At 25.2% G+C, this 15,202-nt stretch overlaps 1 protein-coding gene across 1 annotated transcript in view; it reads right to left on the reverse strand.

The window, feature by feature from the left end:
• Positions 1 to 368: 368 nt before the first annotated feature.
• The window catches only part of LOC101235504 (UNC93-like protein MFSD11), a 69,908-nt gene continuing 55,074 nt past the window's right edge, over positions 369 to 15,202 (reverse strand). Inside the window, exons 9-16 of the mRNA XM_065803146.1 lie at positions 11,126 to 11,191; positions 10,912 to 10,956; positions 10,417 to 10,494; positions 7,173 to 7,341; positions 6,429 to 6,492; positions 1,016 to 1,087; positions 851 to 919; positions 369 to 626 (exon numbers count right to left, since the gene is read on the reverse strand). Of these exons, the coding sequence (XP_065659218.1) occupies positions 534 to 626; positions 851 to 919; positions 1,016 to 1,087; positions 6,429 to 6,492; positions 7,173 to 7,341; positions 10,417 to 10,494; positions 10,912 to 10,956; positions 11,126 to 11,191 (656 nt within the window). The 3' untranslated portion in view covers positions 369 to 533. The remainder of the gene's footprint in view (positions 627 to 850; positions 920 to 1,015; positions 1,088 to 6,428; positions 6,493 to 7,172; positions 7,342 to 10,416; positions 10,495 to 10,911; positions 10,957 to 11,125; positions 11,192 to 15,202) is intronic.

Here is a 15,202-nt window from a genome sequence, read left to right on the forward strand (position 1 = left end):
ACCAAGAGTTAACATTTTGCTAATAGGAGATATTAACTTTAGAACTTTTTTCATTAAAAAGAAAATAACAATAATAATAAAAATATTATAATATTAAAAAAATGAAAAACAACAAAAAAAGTTAACTGATCTATAATCTATAAAAGTTAACTGATAAAAATATATAAAACACAAAGTATTAAAAAGATACACAAAATTACAGAAAACTTTTTAAATACAAGCTTAAAATAAAACAATATTTTTCCAATCAAAAAACAAACAACACATTAATTCACTAACTTCATTAAAATTTTGAAAAAGTTTTTATTAAAGTGTAAATTATTAGGTATTGGTAAAACCCATAAATTTTGTTGAATACTTTTGAATACTTTTTAATCATTAAATTCAAAAACCATAAAAACAAAATTAAACTTAATTCAAAAATAATTTTATAATACAAAATAATTATAAAATAATTTAATTACAATATTTTCTACAAAGTCCTACAAGATAGTGAAATTAATTGACTGGTTTTCGAGTTATTATAAAATCTGCTATGATAAGCTCGAATAACGACTAGCTTTTAACAATTCTTGCTTACGCTCCACCTTGATAAAAGATACTGTGCCAAAAAATGCTGTAATTACCTAGCAGTAATCAGAAAAATAATAATAACAATTATAAAATAATAAAAACTTAATTATAAGTAACACACACAATAATAGGTATATATATATATATATATATATATATATATATATAATATATATATATATATATATATATATATATATATATATATATATATATATATATATATATATATATATACCTATTATCATAGTTCAAAATAAAAACTAAATTAAATTACCAGAATAAGCAGTTGCCATTTTAAAGTTAGAACTAAACCATAAGCAAATGCAATGCCAGAACAAAGTGACTAAAAAAAATACTTAGCAGTTAAACCAAAAAAATATACTCAAAATATAAAAAATAAAATTTGAAAAAAAAAACGACTAATAAATTGAAACAAAACCTGCAAACATTTAAAAAGCGCAAAGGCTGAAGCACTGTCATTAGCATAAGCTGTCCCCAAGATAGCGTACATCTATAAATAATGAAAATCATCTATAATTAATAAAATTTTAAATAATTTGTAAAATCAATTTACAAGTCATATTTAATTAAAACATTATATATATGTATTTGTTATAGCTATACACCTAAACACAATATATTTATATATATATATATATATATATATATATATATATATATATATATATATATATATATATATGCAACAAACTATAGATCTATCCAAATGCAACAAACTATAGATCTATATATATATATATATATATATATATATATATATATATATATATATATATATATATATATATATATATATATATAGATCTATAGTTTGTTGCATTTGGGAAGAGCGGAAGGAAAAAAATGATTCTTACGCCAACACATACGTCACTTTTAATTACTTTTGACTTTCGTCCAACATTTGCGTGTTGTCAGAAAGTTAAAACCATTAAATTAATTACAAATTATTTGTTTTTTAAAAAAACCACAAAAACACAAATTTAATTGACCAGAATGTTTTTAAAAACATTCTGAATATTTTTAACAATATAAACAATGTTTTTATTTTTATTTTTTTTAATAAAATGTTTTTGTTTTTAATTTTTTTAATAAAATGTTTTTATTTTTTTTACTGTAAATCATGCGCGGAGTGTTGCTACATCAACTATCTTATAGCCTGACTCGCAACAAAGTGCTGCTACATCGATTGACAAATAGCCTGACTTGCAAGGGAGTGCTGCTATATCGACTGACAAATAGCCTGACTCGCAATGGAGTGCTGCTACATCTACTATCTTTTAGCCTGACCCGCAAGGGAGTGCTGCTACATCGACTGAGGGTTTGGTTGGGGCAGGCAGTCTATCAATTAATAAAAAAAATATTCCGGTCTTGCATTTTAATTTTTACTTTTTGTCAACAAAATATGGAAAAAACTTTCTGACAACATATAAGAGTTCTATATATACACATATATATTATATATATATATATATATATATATATATATATATAAATTTTTTATTTCGAAAAATTGTTTATGTATATATTTATTTATATAATAAAAGTTTATATAAATAAAATTAATTTATTTTACAGAAAGATGGCTCAATGTTCTTAAAAAGTGCTAAAATTATCACTAAAGGAAACACTTGCTTAATTATTGACCTTAACAAAGTTAAACGAGCTCAAGAAAAAATTGGAAAAGAGTTGATCTTAAAACTCCAAAATGAACTTAACAATAATGGTTTGAGTTGTATTTTTTTTGATGGTAGAAAAAATGACACCAAAATTTTCTTTGATGTTGAAGGCAGAAAATTCCCAGGTTTAATAAAAGAAGAACATTATACTGCGTGCAGTGAACCTGGCGGAAATTATCTATTCCATTTTGTTCCTTTAAAAAACCTGCAGAGATAATTGCTGATCATTTAATTGAATGGCTTAAAGGAAGATATTTACATTTGACATAGGAAGCCATGGGTTGTAATAGTACTAATTTAAATACTGGATGGGCAGGAGGAGTAATACAATAGGTTGAAAAAAAACTTAATAAAAAACTTGTATGGATTCTATGTGATCTGCACACTAAGGAACTAGGGTTAAGAAGTCTTATTAAGTTTCTTGATTGTTTTACTAAAGCCAGCAATCATTGGTCAGGACCGCTGGGTAAGATGTTGAATGATGCTACCAACCTTAAAATTAACCCAGAATTTTTAAAAGTGTGTGAAAACTCTCAACTTATCTACCTTAGTCCTGACATTATCAAAGATCTAAGCACTGATCAGAGCTATGCTTACCAAATTGTGACATCTATTAAAACTGGAGTTCTGCCTAAGAGACTTGCATTACTAGAAATCGGTCCTGTTTGTCATAGTAGATGGCTAACTACTGCTTTAAGGTTTTGCAGAATCTGGGTATCTAAATATGGGTTAACAGGTGATCTTTTAAATAGGTTGAAAATGATTGTTGAGTACATAGTAGGTGTCTATATTCCCAACTGGTTTAACATTAAAGTAAATTCATGCTGGGTGGAAGGACCAATAAACTTACTTAAACATATGCAATTACTAAAAAATCAAACTCAGGAGGTAATTGACATTGTTTTACCCACTTTCAAACGATCAGCATGATATGCTCACCCTGAATCAGTTTTGCAAAGTATGCTCTGTAGTCAAATTGAAGATAAGCAAAAAGAAGCAGTTGATAAAATAGTTGAAATAAGAGGAGCAGGGAATGAGGCACTTCAATTTCGAGATCTTTTAGGATGCGAAACATGTATTTGCAAAACTGATTCAGGGTATGCTTACCCTGAATCAATTTTGCAGAGTATGCTCTGTAGTCAAATTGAAAATGATTGAAAAGAAGTAGTTGATAAAATAGTTGAAATAAGAGGAGCAGAGAATGAGGCACTTCAATTTGGAGATCTTTTAGGGTTCGAAAGACTCCTGCCATCATTATGGAAGCAACCTGTTTGTCTGAACTTATAGACTGGAGTGATATTACTGAACCACCTCTAACATGTCATTTATCAACTGAAGCAGTACTGAAGCAGTTAAAGAATTTACTAACACTCCAATGAAAGGAATAATGAAGTGCTTTTTGGGACTTAGAATTTCTGATTAAAATAAAATAAAGGTTTTTTTTTTTTTTGCCATTGCAGACTCATAAATTCAGGTTATATTTTAAATCCAGGTTTAAATTTTTCAAAATGTTAATATTTGATTTAAAATTATGCCTTCATTTAAAAGCTATCACTTTAGTGCTTCTGAAAGCCCTTATGTCAATAATATGTAAAAAAAAATTTATACCACAAAATAGTGCATGCAATAATTCTATGAGTAACAAAACATAATGCAGAAAATAACCTAAGTTAGGAACAGTTAATATGGGGCCAGTGATGGACCAGTAACTTGGGAAAAATTTCAGAAAGTTTCAAATTCATTAAATATAAACAAAATATGGAAAATGTTTTAAAAGAATTCATTTGTAAGTGAATGTTATGTAAGTGAAGACTCTGAAGTAAATAGTTCAAAATGCTTCTTTTATAATGTTTCAAATAGTTTTTATTATAATGCTATGAACTACAGTTTTGAATGTTTCAAAAGGCTGCTATTGTAATTGTAGTACTTCTAATTGAAAATTAATGTTTAATGTTAAAGTTTTTTTGTAAGTAAATGTTTCTAAAAATTTTATTTTTTAACTCATAAAATTAATTTGTCAGTAAATTTTGTAAGACTTTTTTCATGAATGACTTAGTTAAAGGTATTATGATATGCTAAAAATCAGACAAAAATAAAACTTTAAGGGCATTTTAAACTAAAAAAATATGATGCCACAATATATTTTAAAAAAAGGTATATATACTACTTTTACAGGCTTGGACAGGAATGGCCTGCAATTGCACTCCGTAACTGACCATGCTAATAATGCTTTTTCTTTACAATTTGACCATGGCTGTTTTAATGTTTAATCAATTTAAATTACAATAAAAAAATAATTATGTTACGAACAACAATTAATCATCGATATTTTTTAATGTTTTTATTTTATGCGAAGGCTTTAAATATAATAAAAAATTAATTATAATGATCGTTTAAAATAGACGCATTTTGTATAAATTAAAAATGTAATTTTTTTTTAGTAGGCATGTGTTTTTATGATAAATTAAACATTTGAAATTATTTTTCCATGTCTTTCTAAAAATCTTTAATAAGATTTTTTTTTTAAATACTTTAAATTATGAATAAGTTTAACTAAAATCTTCCCGTTGCAATGGAATGATTTAATTACTTTATTTTTTTTGTTCCTATTTTTACAAAGAATTGTTTAACAGCATTTTTTTAAACTTGACTTACTAATGAATTTTTTTTTAAACTCGACTTAGTAAGTGACCGGAGCCCCGGCCCCGGCTAAAAACAGAGGTTTTTGCAAACCTGGCCCAGGCCCCGGCTAAACACAATTTGCAGGGATTACTAGCCAGGGGTGGATTTTTGTTGTTGTTGTTGTTGTTGTTGCTGTTTTTTTTTATTTAGTTCAAGTTAAAATTTGTTATGAAGGTTTAAGAAAATATAACAAAAAGTCACAAAAATAATATATACAAATATAATATAATTCATAAATATTTACAATGACAAATAAGAAAGAACAAAGTAGATCAGATGGATATATGGTGTCTTTAAAAGATAGGAAAAGAAGCAATGATCTTGGAGAGAGTATGAGAGTAGTAATTATATTTATAGTGTGTATCAGAGAAGATGATAATGATGCCAATGATTAAGATGATGATGATGATGATCATTGTCATCATCGTCATCATAATCATCTTAATCATCATCATCAACTGTATGCTTGATGATGATGATATTATGATGATGATGATGATGATATTATGATAATGATGATGATGATGATGATGATGATGAGTATGATGATGATGTAGAGATGATGATGATGATGATGGTGATGATGATGACAATGAGATGATATATATACCTTTATATAAAGTATATCATGAATTTTAAATAACAATAATATATTTATAAGGAATATCACTAGTAAGGAATATCACTAGGGCCGGGGAAGAGTTTGATAAAACATAGTTCCGGCTATGTTTTATCAAACTCTTCCCCGGCCCCAGTAAAATATCAACCCCGGTCGCTTACTAACTCAACTTCCACTAATGAAATTTTTTTAAAACTCCATGAAATGATTAAAAATTACTATTTTAAAAAAATTACTTTATTGTTAAAAACAAATTTTATTTTTTGCGACTTTTTCAAAAAAAATTTTATACAATTTAAAAATATCATATTTTTTTCATTTCAAAAATTTAGTTTCACTTTGAAAATAAACAACAATTTAAATAAAATTTGTTCATTTATTAAACAATCAATAGAAGTAATTTTTAAAAGCATTTTACGTAACTTTAATAAAACGTTTCAAAAGATAAGTTTTAAAGTAATTTATTTCAACCGCAATTAAAAACATAACAAAAAGTAAATTTCGTCTCAAGTTTAAGTTTTTTGAGTTTTATTTTAAAGCTTATAGATTTTCTTTTTAGTGAGAAATTGTTTTTGTTTTCAGTTTTTTTATTTTTTTTCATAGTTTTCAGACTTAAAAAAAAAGACTTAAAAGCACTAAGCTAAACTGTTTAGCTTAGCGTTTCTTTTTTCAGCGCATTTCTGAAATATTTAAATCATCAAAACATCTAAACAGTGGTGGTCAAATTGTCAACAAAAAAAATCATTTGCGTGGTCTTGCAGGCTCGAACGCCATTGCTGTACAAGCCTGCTTATATGCCACTAAGATAAAATAAATTAATAAAAAAAACAACCTAAAAAAAAATTATGACATACCTGTGTGTTAAAACAACTGTCACCAAATCCAAGAAAAAATGCACACAAACCATACACAAATAAACTATTTTTAAAAACGAATATAGTGAAAATAAACCATGCACTAAGTGTAAAAATAATAACTCATAATTAACTAAAAAATTAAATCAAAGTTTAATGTAAGCTAATTATGTGTAGTATACTTGATCAGATCTCTCTTAACACAAGTAAATTCATTGAAACCACATAAACTATTTTAAATAGAGCTAAGAGAAACTCAGTTAAGAGAAACTCAGTTAAAAAAATAACTTTCAATTTGTTTTTAGAATACTTTCTCACAAGATTGACCGATAAATTCATTTTGTTTTGATAACTGTTTATTCTACTCTTGAAAAGTACTTTTTTTAAATAATAATGAGAAACATTTATACAAAAATTTTGACATTTCTTAATAAGAAAAACTTAAACTATTTACAATTAAACCAAATTGTGCTTAAGCAGAATTTAAAAAAAAAAGAATGACTTCATACATTTTTTTTCTTTTGTTTTTCTTCAAAGAAACAACTTGAATATTTAATTTCTTAATAATTTGCGATTCTAATGAGAAGAAATCAAACCTGATGTAAGATCAAATTATAGGCATTGAAAAAATGTAGTTAATCATGTTTAAATAATTAATTTTTATAAAGGCATTCTATAATCTGAGTTCCTCTTTTATCAATGCAAAATAAAAAACTAAAAACAAAAATTTTCACATGCACCCACTTATAATTAAGAAATGAATCTCCCCATGTTTCTTGAAGAGTAGCTTCATCAGGAACATTGAGAAATATAAGATAAAAAGCAATCATGTGAATTATAAACCCTAACAGAACGATTGGATTACGACCATATTTCTCTGTACGCTTACTAAAAATACTAAACAATAAACCACCTAAAATAAATAAAAAAACATAAATTTGTAAATATGTATGTGTATATATATATCAAGCCTTCCCGGGAAGCACATTGCACTTCTGCGGGTCGCACGCCTTGATTGTCCACATTTAAAGTAATTTTTTCAGACAAACTGAACTTTCAATAATTTGCCACAAAAAGCTAAACTAATATACAAGGTTCCCAGAACTACCTAGCCTAACAAACTGAACTTTCATTAATTTGCCGCAAAAAGCTAAACTAATATGCAGAGTTTAAAAGAGGCTGTATGACCTGTCAAGATGAACCTCGCAGTGGTTGACCAAATGAGGTCACCATGCCAGAAATGATTAGGAAAATCCACAAAATCATACTGGACAATAGTCGATTGAAAGTGCGTGAGTTATATGATATGGCAGACATATCAAAAAGTGCTGTACATCGCATATTGACTGAAAATTTGGACATAAAAAAGCTGTGCACAATGGGTGCAGTGTTTACTCACAATTGATCTAAAACAATGTTGTGAGGATGTTTCAATAAATTGTTTGGCAATGTTTCACAAAAATAAGACTGAGTTTTTTTTGTCGATTTATAACTATGGATAAAACATGGGTTCATCATTTCACCCCTGAAACAAAAGAGCAGTTGAAACCATGGACCAAAAGGGGAGAATCCGCTCCAAAGGAGGCAAAAACAACTTCATCGGCTGGAAAAGATATGGCGTCAGTTTTTTGGGATGCGCATCGGATAATTTTCATTGATTATCTTTAAAAAGGAAAAACCATCAATAAAGCATATTATGCAAACTTATTGTAGCGTTAGAATAAAGAAATCAAGGAAAAACGCCTGCACTTGGCGAAGAAGAAAGTGTTGTTTCATCAAGACAATACACCGCTTCACATATCTGTTATTGCCATGGCTAAAATTAATGAATTAAAGTTTGAATTGCTTCCTAATGCACCCTATTCACCAGTTTTAGCCCCTAAGATTATTTTCTATTTCCAAACTTGAAAAAAAATGGCTTGGTGGGAGAAAATTTTTATGAATGAAGGGGTAGAGTCTGGGGTTGATGGCTATTTTACAGAGTTCGATGGTTCTTACTATAAACAAGGTATCGAAGCAATTGAACATCGCTGGGAAAAGTGTATCGAGCTAAAAGGGGACTATGTTGAGAAATAAAAATAAATTTTTTCAAAATTTTTGTGTTTTTTTGTTAGACTAGGTAGTTCTGGGACAACACTCGTACTAAGAAAAAAAAAACGATCCTAAAAAAAGGCAAAAAAATTGTAATGAAAATATCAAGTTAAATTAAATAAACTAGAAAATTTAATAATTAAAAAAAGTAAAAAATAAATAAATATATTTTTATAAAATTTTTATACAGCTTTTGTATTTTTTTTTTAGAGTCACTGCTGAAAAAAACATCTTTTATAACAATTTGCAACAATTGAAAGTTTTGATATGCAATTTATTAATGATTTTCATCAGTCCATATAATTAAGAAACTAATTTGCTTGAACACTAGAGCTATGAGAAATTTTGTTAATTTTTTTTCTTACGTTTATTCGTTTATTATATTTATTCGTTTAATTGCTTTTACGTCTTTTCGCTTTTAAAAATGTTTTTGCTATACTTGACGTTTTTTCTCAATACTTAAATAATAGGAAAATAAGAAAATAAATTGTTATTTATCTGTAAAAAATATTAATTGATTAATAAATTTTGTAATGACAGAATAAGTTAAATAAAAGAACAACATAGTTTCTTTAAAAGATGTATTTACCGCATTTGATGCATGTTTGTTTCTATTATATTGCCCAATTTTCAATGTTAAAACGAATTACTAGAGATAATGAACATAACGGTTGCTCTGTTTATAAAAATGTATTTAAAAACTTAAAAAATAGTTTTAAAATCCTAATAATTTTGCTAAAAATTACCTCCTCCTAATAATTTTGCTAAAAAAGTTCAGTAAATTAACAATGCACTAGCCCACCAGATTTTGGAGCATCATTTTATTTTTTTACATGAAAAACTTGTAAAAAAAATTTTTTTTTTACAAATAAATAGCAATTAGTTTTTCTTGCTTTCCTGAACAATAAAAATAGTAAAGTTTAGCAAAAACCTTTAAACAAGTTTAAAAATTGTCCGTGTTTCTAGCGCAAATTATATTTGTATTACCTTAATATACTGACAGTCGCGAAAAAATTGGATATCAAAAAATAATAATTTTTTTTCGTTATATTCTTATCTCCTTTTTTCCTCGACTTGTATCAATTTTGAAAAATAACAAACGCCTTAAAAATAAGAAAACAAAAAGAGTAAAATATTTTATTATTTTTTTGACAAAAATTTTTTTTTTTTAATATTAAATTTCTTTTAGCTTATTTTATTTAGATTTTCTATTTCGTACAGTATAACAGTTTTTTTCTTCAAGTATTGCTGTATTATTCTCTAGTTACTTATAGCTTTACTTTGCCGCAAATTCTTAAAACGCTTACTATATAAAAACCTGATCAAGTTGTTTAAAAAAAGTTACTTTAGGCATGGACGAACGAGGCATGAAACCATAAGCGCTTCCCAGGAAGGCTTTATATATATATATTTTTTTTATAGCATATATAAATAATAAATTGTTATTAGTTTTTCAAATTGTTATTAGTTTATTAGTTATGAACAGTCAATGTATGTAGTGAAGCCCCCCACAGCAGGTTATTTCAGTGTTACGCCAGAGATGTAAACATGCAATGATAGTTATATACGTATATATATATATATATATATATATATATATATATATATATATATATATATATATATATATATATATATATATATGTGTATATATATATATATATATATATATATATATATATATATATATATATATATATATATATATATATACATATATATATATATATATATAACATTCAACAGGTCCCTATTATTATAATTTTTTTTCCCCTACTACCATGGTGAGTGGGCAACTACAGTTAAGAAAGTTATTTTTTAAATTGATAACTGTTTGAAGGGACTGATATTTATTTGATGTTTGCATTTAATACAAAAGTAAAAAGAAAAAACTTACCCAAAATTTCTCCGCATCCTACAAGAATTCCCATTAAACCAACTTGTCTATGTGATTCATTTAAATTCTTGGTATTGTCTATATAGTGACATAACATATAAATAAAAATATAACAATAATTAAATACAGATCCACTTAAAATTCACATAAATATATATGCATCCATCAATGAAGCAACATTTCCTAAAAATAAACCAGCATTTACTAATAAATAAAAATACTCCAAAATACTCAAAAACAAATATCTAAAATCAACAAAAACTATTTTTAGTGCATGTGTGCACTGTGCAAAAACTAATTTTAGTGTGTGTCCATGGCGTGCACACACTAAAATTAGTTTTAAACCACATTAAAATAAGTGTTTCGCAAAAACTAATTTTAGTTTTTGCAAAATACACATTGAAATTTTATTGCATCTACAAACATTAAAAAAGAACTTGAAAAAGACAACAAATTAAAAGTAACAAGTTTAAATTAAAATCAAAAGAATCATACTAATGCTTGTTCCATAAACACCACTATAAAATGCCAATTCGAATCCTATAACAATGAACTTATGTAAATAACAACTTAGAGGCTTTAAACATAAAAATATTTTAAAATAACAATACAATTAATTGAAAATATAATTTTGCATGTTACAAAAAAAAAAAAAATTTGATTCTATACAAATAATAAATAAATAAAAAAATATTTAGCAAATAATTACCTGTATATGATGCTGTCACTGAAAGTAGCAACATATCTTTTGTAAAAAGGAGCTTGAATGAATTTACTAAACATATATATATATATATATATATATATATATATATATATATATATATATATATATATATATATATATATATATATATATATATATATATATATATATATATATATATATATATATATTTATGGGGACAGATTTTACAAAAAAACGAATACTTACAGGGACATTAGCATTATCAGGGACTTCTTTGTGTACCCATTAATTTTTTGTCCCCATAAGCATTGTTTTTTTGTAAAAAAAAATGTCCCCATAAGCAACTTTATAGAGAGCGAAAAGTACATACATTGACTATCAAATAGCTTGATTTGCAAGGGAGTGCTGCTACATCGACTGAGGGTTTGGTTAGGGTCAGCATCAAGGTCAGGCTTAGGGTTAGGGTTACAGCACGGTGTAAATATAGTTATATTACTGTAACAAATCTTTTTGTAAATAGATAAAATAAAAATGAAATATAATATATTATAAATAAATAAAAATAATAAAAATATATATAAAAGTATATTTTTATAATAAAATAATAAATTTAAATATGTATAAATAAAAATAGAAATTAAATAAAAATTTAAAAAATTATATAAATATCAGGCCTTGTTTTAAAGAGTTACACGTAAAGTGATTTACGTATGCCTTTAGCTATTTTTATGCATGCCTTAAGTGATTTTGGTTAGGCTACTTTTTATCATATTTTAACTTTTAAATTAGTGGTAAGAAAAAAGAAGTAATTAATTTTTAAAAAAAACCACATTAACTTTTGAATGACAATATGTAAAAATATTTGTTACAAAAGTTTGAAAGAAGTTATGTTAAAAATAATTGTTGTAACTTTTTAGTGCGATGATATTTCTTATTTTTTTATAACGATTATATTCAACGTAATTTTACGCTAACCTTTTTATCTAAATATTTAGCAACATGAAAAAAATTTCTCAATCCTTAACTACAAATTTTTTGCAGATGATTTTAATAAAAATTTAGTAAAAAACTATAGAAATCTATATTACAAAGAACATATATATTCTGTAACCTCTGATAAAACTTTGTTGATTTACTTGAAGCTCGTTGTCTCCATGTTAGCCAATAAATTTATAATTTATTCAAGCGCGTTTAATTCTAAAGAGTTTTAGTAAATGATGTCATTGTAGAATTTCGATAAGAAATCTGTAAATTCTTTTTTTTTAATCAAATTATAGAATTTTTTAAAATTATTATTATAGATTACTAAAGAATTTTTATATTTACTTATTTTTATATAAAAGTTTTTTTTTCATCATAAATTAATGTAGAATTTCTTAAAGTTATTTTATTTTCTTTAAAGTTATTTTATTTTCTAAATTTTGCAAAGTTTACATTAAAAATATGAAATATTTCAGATATTTTAAGCTCGGCTATTGCTATAAATTATTTTTTGTGTTATATTTATTGTTATTAAATGATTATTATCCTTATTAAGATTCTGTTAAAAAAAATTATTTTGTATTATTTAACACTTCCGCAAGCCGCTAACAGTGGCTTTTGATTTTTTCAAACTTCAACCGCAAGCCGCTGGGAGCAGCTTTCAATTGGGAGTATGCTTCACAATTCATCTTGTTTTGTACATAAATTTTCACACATATTTTAGACACATATAATTTGTTTGTTCTTAAGGTTTAATAAATTCTCTACATAATCAAGAACAAATAAGAGCCATATTGTGTTATTATAAAAAGTTATCACTTGACAAAGTTAAAAAATCTTAAGTAATCCTTGATTAAAAAAAACTTCTTTAAACTTTTTTAAATTATTTTAAAATTTTTAAAATATTTTAAATTTTATTTTAAATTTATAAAAGTTTTAAAATAAGACAGTGTTGACACTGTAAAATTTAACTCGTAGAAGTGTATAAGTATTTAGCTAAGTAATTAAAAAGGTCTTTTTTTCGTCTTGAAAAACATTTTTATACATGAGTTTTTTTTGGACTTAATGTTTAAATAAATTTTTTTATTTTATTAATAAAATTGAATAATTATTAGTCAAGATTTCAAAAAAGTGTAGCATTATCGAGTAAATTTTAAAATTGAAATTTTAAAATTTACATTTAATGAAATTAACCTTTTATTGTCAATTTTAGTAGTTTTTTGATTTGTAATTTTAAAAGGTTAACATAAAATACTTGCCAAATACGACATAAATTGGGAAGTATTAAATACAATATGTTTTTAAACGCGGGCTGCAACATATTGACAATTTTAATCGCCATCTGTCTTGAATTATTATCATAAAACATTAATTATTGCTTTAATTAATAAAAAGCTGTCCGTAAATTTGTTAAGTGTAAAACATATAAATATTTTCCAACTAAAAAATTCAGCAAATATCTCTAATAAATGATGTCATTTTCCAAAACATTTATTATTTTGTTTTACTTAAAAAAATTCTGCCCAAACTTTTTTTTTTATCATTCTCTTTAAAATGAACACAACTTGTCTCGGCACTTTAGGATCTCTTTAAAGGTATATGGATACCTTTAACTATAAGATATATGGGGAGAGGGGGGCCGGCATAAAAGAAAAAAAAATTACCTGTTACTCGCAATTTTTGAATGGAGACAATTTGTTAAATTTCTTCTGCGTAAGATTCAATAAATTTTTTTTTTTTATAAATCAAGTTATATTATAGCGTTAAAGAAATCACTGGTAGAATATAACATCTGCTGATGACACTAATATTATGTTAAATATATTTATATAATAAAGGTTTCATTATGCACGTGCAAATTGCAGACTCCATCAAATTAATACTAAGGCACATTTTAGTTTAATGAAAGTGTTTATTATTTACTAATAACTTTATGTTATTAAAATCAAATGTAATTTGTGTGATCTTCATAAAAATAAAATTTTATCCAAAACCAATGGTGCTGTAAGGGCAGCTGCCCTACGGTTTATAAATGGCACAAGTCATGTTAAAATATTTTAACATGTTAGTATATTTTATCAAGTTGGTATATAAATAAAAATAAATATTGTTCAATAAATAAATTAAACTTTTTCTTAACAAAAATTACCTCATATTTATTCATCTTTTTTTATATTTTATAACTCTTAATTAAATTGGTCGCAAGCGAAAAAGAAGAGTTTGTAATTATACGAAGAATGAAAATACTTTTGAGTTTGTTTGTAAGTTAAGAAACTTAATTTTTAATGAACAAATTTTAACGAATGTTTATTATAAACAGATACGATTCAAATTATTAAATATAATCATATTGTTTTAGTTGAGTATTTTTTTAAGTTTGCACGATTAAAATATTGCGTAGAAGTATTTAAAAAGTTTTATGTTTTAAGAATAATTAACAAAAGTTTGCAAAACTAAAATAAAAAAATAAAAAAATAAAAATTTAATCGTTAAAAATGATTCTTCTCCATAGCTCTGTGTTTCTTTGTGATTTGTTTAAATGTAAAACATTTTTATGTAAAACATTTATGCATTAAATTCCTGGTGAACCAGTTCTAACTGTGTATCAAAAATATGCTCAAAACAGACATTTTTATATTTTTATATAACGCAAGTGAAAACGCTAAGCAACATAAATTTAAAAAATAATTCTTCTTCTTCTTCTTCTTCTTTCAAAATTTCCCGTTTAGGGGTTGCCACAGCGGATCAAATTCCTCAATCTAGCCCTGTCATGAGTGTTCTCCACTGACACACCAGCCGCTCTCATATCCTCCATGCTTTTACTTACGACTTTATTTCTTCGTTTAATCAGAAGAAATAAAGTCGTAAGTAAAAGCATTTAACCGCAATTGTAAACTAATAGATTTTTTGTTAAAGAACAGTTTGTTTAATAATATTTTTTATTGTTGTTAAAAATTAGTTAAAAAAAATAAAGTGTTGTAAGTTTTATGTTAAGGAATTAAATATTTAAATTCCTTTTAAATATAAAAATTATTTTTTTTCATAATAGTTTAAAAAATGCACAATTTATTTTGATGTAAATATTTTATTAATAAGATATTTTGTTTATTGTCAATT

The sequence above is a fragment of the Hydra vulgaris genome, chromosome 08, assembly GCF_038396675.1.
Source record: "Hydra vulgaris chromosome 08, alternate assembly HydraT2T_AEP".
NCBI classification, from domain to species: domain Eukaryota; kingdom Metazoa; phylum Cnidaria; class Hydrozoa; order Anthoathecata; family Hydridae; genus Hydra; species Hydra vulgaris.